Source organism: Anolis carolinensis, chromosome 2, assembly GCF_035594765.1.
Source record: "Anolis carolinensis isolate JA03-04 chromosome 2, rAnoCar3.1.pri, whole genome shotgun sequence".
NCBI classification, from domain to species: Eukaryota; Metazoa; Chordata; class Lepidosauria; order Squamata; family Dactyloidae; genus Anolis; species Anolis carolinensis.
Genome location: NC_085842.1, coordinates 20,564,572 through 20,577,781, shown reverse-complemented (window position 1 = coordinate 20,577,781; position 13,210 = coordinate 20,564,572). Strand labels below are relative to the sequence as shown.

General features: G+C 43.9%; 1 protein-coding gene across 1 annotated transcript in view; it reads left to right on the top strand.

Moving 5' to 3' along the window:
* The window catches only part of LOC103280954 (zinc finger and SCAN domain-containing protein 29), a 14,411-nt gene extending 2,226 nt beyond the window's left edge, over positions 1-12,185 (top strand). The window contains exons 2-4 of the mRNA XM_008121411.3: positions 5,966-6,702; positions 7,608-7,734; positions 10,338-12,185. Of these exons, the coding sequence (XP_008119618.2) occupies positions 6,016-6,702; positions 7,608-7,734; positions 10,338-11,206 (1,683 nt within the window). The 5' untranslated portion in view covers positions 5,966-6,015 and the 3' untranslated portion in view covers positions 11,207-12,185. The remainder of the gene's footprint in view (positions 1-5,965; positions 6,703-7,607; positions 7,735-10,337) is intronic.
* The last annotated feature ends 1,025 nt before the right edge of the window (positions 12,186-13,210 follow it).

Here is a 13,210-nt window from a genome sequence, read left to right as displayed (position 1 = left end):
TTCTTTATTTACTGTCCTGATTTTAGAGTACTTTTAATACCGATAGCCAGATTTTGTTCATTTTCATGGTTTCCTCCTTTCTGTTGAAATTGTCCACATGCTTGTGGATTTCGATGGCTTCTCTGTGTAGCCTGACATGGTGGTTGTGAGTGGTGCAGCATTTCTGTGTCCTCAAATAATATGCTGTGTCCAGGTGAGTTCACAAAGTGCTTTCAACAGAAAGGAGGAGACCATGAAAATGCACCAAATCTGGCTACCAGTATAAAAAAATATCTAAAATCAGGACAGTAAATAAAAAACAACACTAAGAAAACAGGGGAATTCCAGACATGAATAAATCAGAGACAGCAAACTCCTCCCAACAAAGGATTCCTCCTGGCAGGAAGCAGACAGACTTTGAATCTGCAAGGCCATTAAATGCTAATCTGTCTCAAGCAGACAAGAGTTCTTTCTCCCACCCTAGACCTTACACACATATATAAACCCCACTTGATTAATTTCCAACAGACCTCACAAACCTCTGAGACTGCCTGCCATAGATGTGGGCGAAACGTCAGGAGGGAATGCTTCTGGAACATGGCCAGACAGCCTGGTAAACTCACAGCAACCCATTGACTTTGGCCATGATATTGGCTCTTTTAATTGCTATGACTTTTACCCTGTTGAAGTTGTGTTGTTTTACTGTGATTGTTACGTACGGTATTTTATATTATGGTATTTTATACTGTGTATTTTATATTGATGTATTTTATGGTATGTGTAGCCACCCCCGAGTCCCCTCAAGGAGATGGGGCGGGATATAAATAAAATTATTATTATTATTATTATTATTATTATTATTATTATTATTATTATTATTATTATTACACAGCAAACAGGATAGATATGCTGGATTATGTATCACAAAATCACAAGTCGAACACTTCCCAAGTGTCTAGGACTGTGTGATGTATTTTTGGATGATGCTTGCAGATCCCAGTCGGGTGGCCTTTTGCAGTTGGCAGATCGTAATTTTGTCAATGTCTATTGTTTCCAAATGCTGGCTGAGATCTTTTGGCACGGCACCCACTGTGCCCATCACCACTGGGACCACCTGCACTGGTTTCTGCCAGAGTCTTTGAAGTTCAATCTTGAAGTCCTGATAGCGGCTGAGTTTTTCCTGTTGTTTTTCGTCAATGCGACTGTCACCTGGGATGGTGACATCAATGATCCAAACCTTTTTCTTTTCCACAACTGTGATGTCTGGTGTGTTGTGTTCCAGAACTTTGTCAGTCTGGATTCGGAAGTCCCGCAGTATCTTTGCGTGCTCATTTTCCAATACTTTTGCAGGTTTGTGATCCCACCAGTTCTTTGCTGCTGGGAGGTGGTACTTGAGGCATAAGTTCCAATGAATCATTTGGGCCACATAGTTGTGCCTCTGTTTGTAGTCTGTCTGTGCGATTTCCTTACAGCAGCTGAGGATATGATCAATGGTTTCGTCAGTTTCCTTGCAGAGTCTGCATTTTGGGTCATCAGTTGATTTTTCGATCTTGGCCTTAATTGCCTTTGTTCTGATGGCTTGCTCCTGGGCTGCAAGGATCAGGCCTTCTGTCTCCTTCTTCAGGGTCCCATTTGTGAGCCAGAGCCAGGTCTTCTCCTTATTTATTTATTTATTTATTTATTTATTTATTTATTTATTTATTTATTTACAGTATTTATATTCCGCCCTTCTCACCCCAAAGGGGACTCAGGGCGGATCACATTACACATATAAGGCAAACATTCAATGCCTTGACATAGAACAAAGACGGGGCTCCGAGCTGGCCTCGAACTCATGACCTCTTGGTCAGAGTGATTTGTTGCACTGGCTGCAGCTGGTTGCTCAACAGCCTGCGCCACAGCCCGGGTGCAGCTTTTCCTTCAATTTTGTCAAGGAACTTTCCATGCAGTGTTTTGTTGAGCCAGCTGTCAGCTCTAGTTTGTAGTGCGGGTTTCTTGTACTGATTCTTTGTCTTCTGTGTTTTGAGGAGTTTCTGATTTTTGACTTCAATCAAAGCAGGTTCTTCACTTTGCTTTATGTATTATTATTATTATTATTATTATTATTATTGACACAACGACGTTGTATGACACAGCAAACAAGATAGATATGCTGGATTTCGTTTCACAAAATCACAAGTCGAACACTTCCCAAGTGTCTAGGACTGTGTGATGTATTTTCGGATGATGCATGCAGATCCCAGTAAGGTGGCCTTTTGCAGTTGGCAGATCGTAATTTTGTCAATGTCTATTGTCTCCAAATGCCGACTGAGATCTTTTGGCACGGCACCCAGTGTGCCCATCACCACTGGGACCACCTGCACTGGTTTCTGCCAGAGTCTTTGCAGTTCAATCTTGAGGTCCTGATAGCGGCTGAGTTTTTTCTGTTGTTTTTCTTCAATGCGACTGTCACCTGGGATGGCAACATCAATGATCCAAACCTTGTTCTTTTCCACAACTGTGATGTCTGGTGTGTTGTGTTCCAGAACTTTGTCAGTCTGGATTCGGAAGTCCCACAGTATCTTTGCGTGTTCATTTTCCACAACCTTTGCAGGTTTGTGATCCCACCAGTTCTTAACTGCAGGGAGGTGGTACTTGAGGCATAAGTTCCAATGAATCATTTGGGCCACATAGTTGTGCCTCTGTTTGTAGTCTGTCTGTGCAATTTTCTTACAGCAGCTGAGGATATGATCAATGGTTTCATCGGTTTCCTTGCACAGTCTGCACTTTGGGTCATCAGCTGATTTTTCGATCTTGGCCTTGATTGCATTTGTTCTGATGTCTTGCTCCTGGGCTGCAAAGATCAGGCCTTTTGTCTCCTTCTTCAGGGTCCCATTCGTGAGCCAGAGCCAGGTCTTCTCTTTATCAGCTTTTCCTTCAATTTTGTCCAGGAACTTTCCATGCAGTGTTTTGTTGTGCCAGCTGTCAGCTCTAGTTTGTAGTGCGGTTTTCTTGTACTGGTTTTTTGTCTGCTGTGCTTTGAGGAGTTTCTGATTTTTGACTTCAATCAAAGCAGGTTTTTCACTTTGTTTTACATATTCTGCCAGGGCATGTTCTTCTTCTTTGACTGCTTGTTTTACTTGCAAGAGTCCTCTGCCCCCTGATCTTCTAGGCAGATACAGCCGGTCAACATCACTGCGAGGGTGCAGTGAATGATGAATGGTCATGAGTTTTCTTGTTTTTCTGTCCAAATTGTCCAGTTCCATCTGTGTCCAGTTTATAATGCCAGCAGTATATCTTATGACAGGTATGGCCCAGGTGTTTATGGCCTTGATGGTGTTGCCTCCATTGAGCTTGCTTTTGAGAATTTTTCTGACCTTTTGTGTGTATTTTTACTGACCACAGTTTTCACATGTTCATGCTTGATGTTGTCCAGCTGTAATATGCCCAGATATTTATAGGCCTCTGGCTGGTGACACCTTATTGTTTGGCCATTGGGCATATTGATGCCCTCACTTTCAATGATTTTTCCCTTCTTCAATGCCACTGTCGAACATTTGTCCAAACCAAACTCCATGTTGATATCAGTGCTAAAAATTCGGACAGTGTTGGTCAGAGATTGGATTTCAGTTTCCGTTTTCCCATATAGCTTCAGGTCATCCATGTACATCAAATGTGAAATTTTGTGAGAATTCTTAGATGTTTGGTAGCCGAGATTTGTTTTTTGTAAGATTGTTGACAGAGGGATCATGGCAATAATGAAAAGCAGAGGGGACAATGAGTCTCCCTGGAAAATTCCTCTCCTGATGTTGACAAGTCCATAGCTTTCATTTCCAACAAACAGTTCAGTTTTCCAGTGCTCCATCATGTTTTCAATGAAGGTGCCAACGTTTTTACTAATCCCGATGGCGTCCAGGCACTTGATGATCCAGCTGTGTGGGAGTGAGTCAAAGGCCTTTTTGTAGTCAATCCACGTCATGTGAAGATTAGCTTTTCGGCTCTTACAGTTCTCCAGAATCATTTTGTCAATCAATAACTGGTCTTTTGTGCCCCTGCTTTTCCGTTTGTTGCCTTTCTGTTCATCTGGCAAGATGTTTTTTTCTTCAAGATAGTCTTGAATTCTGTCAGCTATGATGCCAGTCAGTAGTTTAAACATAGTGGGCAGACACGTTATTGGCCTGTAGTTTCCTGGTGCTGCTCCTTTTGCTGGATCCTTTTGTATCAGGTATGTTCTTCCAGTTGTTAGCCATTCACTGATACTTCCTTTCTGCAGCATCTCATTGAATTGTTGGGCCATTTTTCCATGTAAACTAATGAGATGTTTGAGCCAAAATCCATGGGGTTGATCACTACCAGGCGATGTCCAGTTCTTGACTTTTTGCACTCGTTTGCTGATCATTTCAGTTGTTATTTCCATCTGTTCCATTTTGTTCTGTGAGAATTTTCCTTCAAACTCCTTTATCCACCTAGTGTTTTTGTTGTAGTTATTATTTTCCCAAAGCTCTTTCCAGAACTTCGTTGTTGCAGTTTTCTCTGGCTTTATGGTTACTGTGTCTGTTTTTTGGTTCAGGCTCTGATAGAACTGTCTTTGGTCTGATTGAAACAGTTGATTTTGTCTGTACTGGATGATTCTGGCTTCATACCTTTCAATTTTTCTGGTTGTTGCTGTAATTTGTTCTTTCACAATTTCCAAAGCTTCTTCAATTTTTCTGGTGTTCAGCCAGTACTTTCGGATCAGGTATTGCTTGATTTTGTCATTCTTCAGTTTCTTCTCTTTCATATTTTTCAGGTTACTTGCATCTGATCTAAGCTTTTTGATTTTCAACTCTAGCCTGACCTTCCACTTTGGTTTTCCAGTCGATTTTCTTTGGGGCTGCCTTGGTTGTAGGAGCCCAAGCTCTCCTGTTACTATCACTGCTGCACTGTAGGCATACTGGTTTGTTTGTTCAATTGATGTTATTTGGACAGTGGAGAGTGCTGCATTCACATCTTTCATGAGAGGCGCCAGGTGTCTCTTGGGCACTGTTTTTAGAGTTGGGAGCCGCTGTCTTATTGCATTTGCTGCAGCATGAGCCATGATCTTCTCCTTGAGCTCTTGTTGTCTTGCTGTCAAGGTTCCTGGTGGTTCAGCAGATGTTTCAAGTGCTGGTTCATGAAATTCTTGCAAAAGCTCCACACTTTCTTCTGGTTCAATCTGTTCCACCATTCCAAGTGTTGCTGGAGTCTCTGCTGCTGTCTGTGCTGTGGTCTGATGGTAATTTACTTTGCAAATTTTCTGGATTTCTTCAAGTTCAACTTCACTGAACACTTTGTTTCTGATTATGAATCTTCGTTGGTCAGCCAGTCGGGGTTCTGTTATCTGTGAGTCAGGGTACTCTTGTTTCCATAGCTGATGCATCCTTTTTTGGTAGCCACGCCTTTGAGGTTCAGATTTGTAGTAGCATTTCATAATTGTGCGGTTTTCTGGCATTGTGTATTTCTGCCGCTTCTTTGACTGTTCATTTGGGGTTTGATGATTCCGTAGCCCACTTGTCAATGGATGTCCAGAATCAGCAGCATCCACCGCGGTCCTTTTTATCCTGGGCGACGACCGAGCCAGTATATACTTCGTTTGGGTTTGTTTCTCCATAATGCTAATGGGTTAGGTGCTCTTAGTTCTGCTCCTCAGCTGAGGCCTCTCTGGCTTGGTTGGACCTGCCGGTAGTTACACTACCGCCAGCACAGCCCTCAGTCATCATTGGAGCAGTTAAGCCCCCCCACCACGTCAAGGTGGCACCTGCGGGGGGGCTTATTATTATTATTATTATTATTATTATTATTATTATTATTATTATTAAAGCCTTCAACAACACATTTTTGGAGACCTCCTACGCCATGCTTTCTTTGCATAATTCTTGTTGAACACTGACATTCATTTTCTCATATTCTTGTTGCCATTCTTCTCTATCAGAGAGGAGGCAGCATTGGTAGAAGTGCAGAACGATCATCAATGCTCATTTTGTTCTAGGGATTTCAGTGCAAGACACTGGGTGGTATCAGGGTTCAACTGGATCGAAGATGGAGAAGGAAGGATCGCGGCCACGCAGAAGAACTCCTCCCGTCCTGCAGGCTGTGACCGTTGGGGAAGACCTGCGGAGAGCCTTTGTCACTCCGATTAAGCATGAACCAGAGCAAGGCCGACTTCAGGACTGGGAAATGCAGTGGCAATCTTTCCTGAAGATGGTGGAGGCCCCACATTTGCCTGATGAGCCTCCACCATGGAATGACACTCAGTCCTTCCTGGCCTCCTTCGAGGAAGTGGCCACAGCTTGCCAGTGGCCCAAGGACGTGTGGGTGACCCGGCTCTTGCCAGCCCTCCAAGGTGAGGCCAAGAAGACCTTTGATAGGCTGGAGACCCAAGACAGAGAAGATTACAGGAAAGTGAAGGCAGCCATCCTTCAAGGAGACGCCCTGCGGAGGGAGAAGAGCCGCCAGCGCTTCCGGCGTTTCTGCTACCAGGAGGCCGAGGGGCCGAGAGGGGCTTACGGGCACCTCCAGGAGCTTTGCCACCGGTGGCTGAAAGTGGAGAAGCACACGAAGGAACAGATCCTGGAAGACCTGATCCTGGAGCAATTCCTGGCCGTCCTCCCGCTGGAGATCCAGTCCTGGGTGAAGGATCAGGGGCCGAGGAGCTGTCCCCAAGCAGTGGATCTGGCCGAGGAGTTCCTGCTCAGGCGGCGAGAGGCCAAGATGGGGGAGCATCAGGTGAGACCGTGGAAGGAAGGGACTCCAAAGTGAAGGGTGGTATTTGGGGTGTGGTTCACATTTATCATGATGATATTACCCAGGTTCTGTTTCACCTCTGGCAGACAACCAGCCGATAATTAATCTTAAGTATCTAAGTCCTAGAGCAGGGGTCCTCAAACTTTTTGAGTGGAGGACCAATTCACTTTCCCTCAGACTGTTGGGGGGCCGGACTATGAAATAGTCAAAAATCAGGATTGTTGTTGTGTGCCTTCAAGTCGTTTCAGACTTAGGTCAACCCTAAGTCTAAAGTTTAGGGCAGAGGCCAAGTCAATGACCTTGGAGGGCCTTAGTTTGGGGATCTCTGATCTAGACGATCTCATAAGACCATAGGTAAGCAAAGAGACCTCCAAAGATCATCTTGATGGTCTCATAAGACCATCAGTAAGGAAAAGGACCCTCAAAGGCCATCTAGATGGTTTCATAAGACCATAGGTAAGGAAAGTGGCCCCCAAAGGCCATCTAGATTATCTCATCAGGCCATCAGAAGACCATAGGTAAGGAAAGGGACCCTCAGAGACCATCTAGATGGTTTCATAAGACCATAGGTAAGGAAAGGGACCATCAGAGGCCATCTAGGTGGTCTCATAGGACCACAGGTAAGGAAAGTGGCCTCCAAAAGCCATCTAGATGGTCTCATAAGCCGTAGCTAAGCAAAGAGACCTTCAATTCTTCACCTCCTTTGGTCATTGTTGGCCTCAATCTTCTTAGGATGGTATCTCCAGTCTTCACCAGACCCCAATCATACAATTTCATTCAACCCACAGACTACAGAAACATTTCAATTAAAAAATACTCAACCTGTACTTGTAATTGATGTGTTCCTTGTTACATTGTCCCAAATATGGTTTTCACTGCTTTTTCAGATGTTGACGGAGTTTGTGGAGCCAACTGTGAGTTCTGTGAAGGAAGAACCATCTCCGCCTGACTCTAGGGAAATGCAGCTGCAAAAGGAAGCTGAGGCCATACATAACCTGGACGCCAGTTTACAGGGTAAGATGAATCATAGAATCATAGAATAGTAGAGTTGGAAGAGACCTCATGGGCCATCCAGTCCAACCCCCTGCTAAGAAGCAGGAAATCACATTCAAAGCACCCCAGACAGATGGCCATCCAGCCTCTGCTTAAAAGCCTCCAAAGAAGAAGTCCTTGGATGTGTTGTAGTTTAGTCATTGTCAACAGTTCCGACTATAGAATGACCACCATATCTGTGGTTTTACCTACACACATCTGGCACAATATGTCACCTCTAGGTCTTACAGGTGATTCTACAGCAGGCATGGGCCAACTTGGGCCCTCCAGGTGTTTTGGACTTCAACTCCTATAATTCTAACCAGCAGGTAGGCTGTTAGAAATTTTAAGAGTTGAAATCAAAAACACCTGGAGCACCCAAGTTAGCCCATGCCTGTATTACAGTATGCTTCCTCCAGAAGCATACCATAGAACCACCTGGAGGACCTAGAAAATCCTTAGACAAGACATCTTCAAGACATCGCTCTATGGTGATTTATGGCGGAAGCTGGTAATTTCGATACAATTTACTATAATTCACGGTTTCCTGTTTCATCAGTAAGTTCTTCCAGCTTCCAATATCAGTTTGCTTTCCATGGGGTGGGCTTCAAAGACCATAAAGATTGGGTTAATATGTTCTCTCTCATAACACTATGTAATGCCATTTTTGTTCCAGGTTTATAAATGTCATTTTCTAGTTGGGTCTATTTTATCATAAAAACATGGGAAAAATTTATTAAGCTGAAAAAAGTTTGCTTTTGTGGGAAAACTTGCTATAGTTTTTCAATGAATATTTATTTAGTTATTTATTTACAGTATTTATATTCCGCCCTTCTCACCCCGAACTCAGGGCGGATCACATTATATACACACAGGGCAAACATTCAATGCCCATAAACACATAGAACCGAGACAGAGACAGACAGACAGACACAGAGGCAATTTAATCTTCTCCTGAGGGGATGTTTGATTCTGGTCACAGGGGGGAGCAGCTGCTTCATCATCCACTCTGATGGCACTTCCTCATTCCAGGTCGTAAATTAGTTAAACTTGCCTCCCCACTTTTATAAGTGGTAACTTATTTCCTACTTGATAGATGCAACTATCTTTCAGGTTGCTAGATCAGCAATGAGCAGGGGCTATTTTTTATTTTTAATTGACGGGTGCTCACCCTGCCACGGGCTGGCCTCGAACTCATGACCTCATGGTCAGAGTGATTTATTGCAGCTGCTCAACAGCCTGCGCCACAGCCCGGCCCCTATATCTTACTGAGTCTCAGCCAACTCAACATAGTTTGTGGTGAAAACAAAGTTCCTGGAGTGTAACAACTACTTTCAAAATAAGTACCACATAGTTAAACAGGAATAACCTTTTCAAACCAGGAACAGAACATTTTTCAAATTTTCTTACATAGTATAATTTATAGATCTCCCAACGTGATTCTAAGGTCCAAGTCCACTGTGAATAACCATACAGTCCAGCTGGAGGACCTGGAGATCTTTCTCTAGGCATTTTAAAGTCTTCCAAGACAGTTCTACACAGACTCTACACTGCAATTTGAAGCCGTCTTGAGAGTGCGGTGTCCATAAAACATATACCCCCCCCCCCCCCAATGCACTCTGCAGCACACATTAGGCCAGAAACAGCATGTTTAAAAACTCACTGGAAAGTCCAGAATAAGCTAGAAAATATCCAGCATCCAAGCAGAGTATATCCCATGGAGGGCGTGAAACTGGGAGGGGAAAATGTGGAGCAATTGTCAGGAAAATGTGCATCAACACTTTTCAGTGAGCTGGTTAAGGGGAAAGATATCACATTTTCCAGGAAGTTTGATGTCTGGGTTTGGTTTTGATCTGCATTCAGCAGGGTAGAAATACTTAAATAAATAAATAAATAAATAAATACTATTGCCTCTATTCCAGTCTTGAACTGGTTCCTGGGGTGTTTGTATAGGCGCTCCGCAGCAGAACCGATTCGGTTTATTTATTATTATTATTATTATTATTATTATTATTATTATTATTATTATTATTTACAGTATTTATATTCCGCCCTTCTCACCCCGAAGGGGACTCAGGGCAAATTACAATGAACACATATATGGCAAACATTCAATGCCAACAGACAAACAACATATATAGACAGACACAGAGGCATTTAACATATTTTTCCAGCTTCACGATTCCGGCCACAGGGGGAGCTGTTGCTTCACTGTGCACTAGTGGCTGTACTTCCTCATTCCTTTCCTTGTGTTTTGCTGGCAGTTTTATGATGTTGTAAATCAGTTAAATTAGCCTCCCGCATAAAGCGTACCTAAATTTCCCTATTTGACAGATGCAACTCTCTTTCGGGGCTGCATAGGTCAACAGCAAGCTGGGCTATTTAATGGTTGGGGGCTTAACCCGACCTCGGCTTCGAACTCATGACCTCTTGGTCAGTAGTGATTTATTGCAGCTGGTTACTAGCCAGCTGCGCCACAGCCCGGCCATTTTAATCAATTTCCTAACGTGATTTTAGTGTCTGTTTAAAACTGCCCTAGTGCAAGTCTATCACAAACCTTTTTTGTAACTTTTATATTCCTAAAGGCTGTATGCAGGTGAGTGAGTGTGAGGAGAAGATTCCCGATCATCCCAAACTTAGCAAGCATCAAGAGGAACTTCAGGGATCTTCTGAGCTGAGAAAAAGTCCAGAGAAGTGTTCTATTCGTTCCAAACTGATGAAGCCAAATAAAGGACCTCAAAGGGGAACAACAGAAAGTCTTCTTCAGTTGGATAAAAAAGGCAAAACATCTTGTGATCCTCACAGTTTAAAGAAGCAACAAAGGAACCATCCAAGGAACGGAACAAGGGATTTCATTCCTGGGGTGGAAAACAAGACCTTGAACAAACATTTATTTGGAAACGCTAGACTTCCAGAAAACTTTGGGGAGGACAGTGGACTTTTCCATTGTGAAGCAGCGCAAGACGGGGAGGAACCATTTCACGATGCCGTGTGTGGCACAAATGTTGGTCTCCGTCACGATCCGGTAATAAAGCTTCAGCAGACACAAGCGTTGGAAAAACCGCACCGATGTTCTTATTGCGGGAAAGCCTTCTGTGGGGGAACCTGTGCCAAAAAGAAACCCTTCCAGTGCTCAGGCTGCGAGAAGTGCTTCAGCCGGAACTCGCTGCTTCTGAAGCACGAACGGACCCACAAGGGAGGGAAGCCCTACATGTGCCCCACTTGCGGGAAGAGCTTCGTCTACAGTTGGAACCTGATGAAGCACAAAAAGAAGCACACGGGCGAAAAGCCCCACCACTGTTTGGCCTGTGGGAAGACCTTCTTCGAGCGGTCGGACCTTCTCAGGCACGAGAGGACTCACACGGGGGAGAAGCCGCACCGCTGCAGCCACTGTTGGAGGCGCTTTAGTCAGAAGTGGATCCTTATTAAACACGAAAGAACCCACATTGCTTAGAGGTTGGACAAGTGTGCCTCTCACGTGGAAAGTTCATGCATGTCTGCTCAGGGTAGAAGTGGGGAGATGTTCTTTTCCCAGTGGGGTTCAAATGACCCAAGGAGTAATTTGTTTTGGACTGTTTGCTGCTGGTGGCGGAGACTGAAGACTGTGGTGTGCCATTGTGTTGGGTAAAAAGAAACATGTTCACCCATTTCCCCTCCTTTTGGGTTCATTTACACCACAGCTTTCATGTTAACGACACACTTTTTAGACCTGCATCATTTTGCAACACAGTAATTCAGGAGACTGAAGACTGTGGTGTGTTGTTGTATTCGGTCAAAAGAAACATGTTACCCATTTTCTGTCTTTCTGAGTTCGTGTATACCAGAGCTTTCATGTTAATGACACACTTTTTCGACCTGCATCATTTTGTGACACAGTAATTCATTTTTACCAGCAAACCAGGGGTTAAGCCAACTCTTTAAAAGAGAACCAGGGGTTACCCAAATTACCAAGGAGTAATTTGTTTTGGACTGTTTGCTGCTGGTAGCGGAGACTGAAGACTGTGGTGTGTCATTGTGTTGGGTAAAAAGAAACATGTTCACCCATTTTCTGTCCTTCTGGGTTCATTTACACCACAGCTTTCATGTTAACGACACACTTTTTAGACCTGCATCATTTTGCAACACAGTAATTCAGGAGACTGAAGACTGTGGTGTGTCATTGTGTTCAGTCAAAAGAAACATGTTCACCCATTTTCTGTCCTTCTAGGTTCATTTACACCACAGCTTTCATGTTAATGACACACTTTTTCGACCTGCATCATTTTGCGACACAGTAATTCAGTTTTACCAGCAAACCGGGGTTAAGTCAACCCCTTACAAGAGATACGAACACATACATAAATTGTCCTATTAAATTGTTTGTGGAAATAACGTGTCTTGTGAAAATCTTTTCATTTATATTTTTTAAAATACATGATTTGTTGCTTATTTTACATAGACTCGGGTGTTTCTTGTTACGTTCATTTGACACACCGATGCACTGCAGCCAACTCTCATGTGCCGCAACACAGTTTGGAAAGCTCTGATTCACACTGTCAAGTTAATGCAGTTTGCCAGCATTTGAACCACCATGGCTCAATGCTATGGAATCATAGGAGCTGTAATTTTACAAGGTCGGGGAGATTCGACTTCTTGCCCGCTTTGGGGATTTGGGCCATGTAGATCAAGCACGGGCAAACTTGGATCCTCCAGGTGTTTTGGACTTCAGCTCCCGCAATTCCTAACAGCCTACCGGCTGTTAGGAATTGTGGGAGCTGAAGTCCAAAACACCTGGAGGGCCCAAGTGTGCCCATGCCTGATGTAGGAATGCCACATCTTTTTCTCTTTCATGCTGCCTCTTTTTGTTTGTCTGCCATTGCCTCCCAGCTTTCTCCTTGTAATTTTCTTTCATCTCCTTCTTCTTACTTGTCTATGGGTCGCTAGGGAAAGGGCCCAAATGTCTGAACAAGTCATCACCTATGGCTTTGGAAACTCTTAAGCCAGGTTCCTCTTAATTAGTTTCTTCTTGACCATTTATCAGTTGATGCTGAGCTAATAAAGGTTAGGTAAAGGTTTTCCCCTGACATTAAGACTAGTCATGTCCGACTCTGAGGGTTGGAGCTCATCTTCATTTCTCAGCTTTTTTTTCGTGTCAGGAGCAACAGGAGTTGCTTCTGGAATGAGAGAATTGGCTGTCTGCAAGGACGTTGCCCAGGGGACACCTGGATGTTTTGATGTTTTATCATCCTTGTGGGAGGCTTCTCTCATGTCCCTGCATGGAACTGGAGCTGATAGAGGGAGCTCATCCGCACTCTTCCCAGGTGGGATTCGAACCTGGCAGCCTTCAGGTCAGCAACCCAAACTTCAAGTCACGAGGCTTTTATCCCCTACGCCATGGGAGGCTTCATTTCTTAGCTGAAGAGCCAGCGTTGTTTGTAGACATCTCCAAGGTCATGTGGCCAGCATGACTGCATGGAGC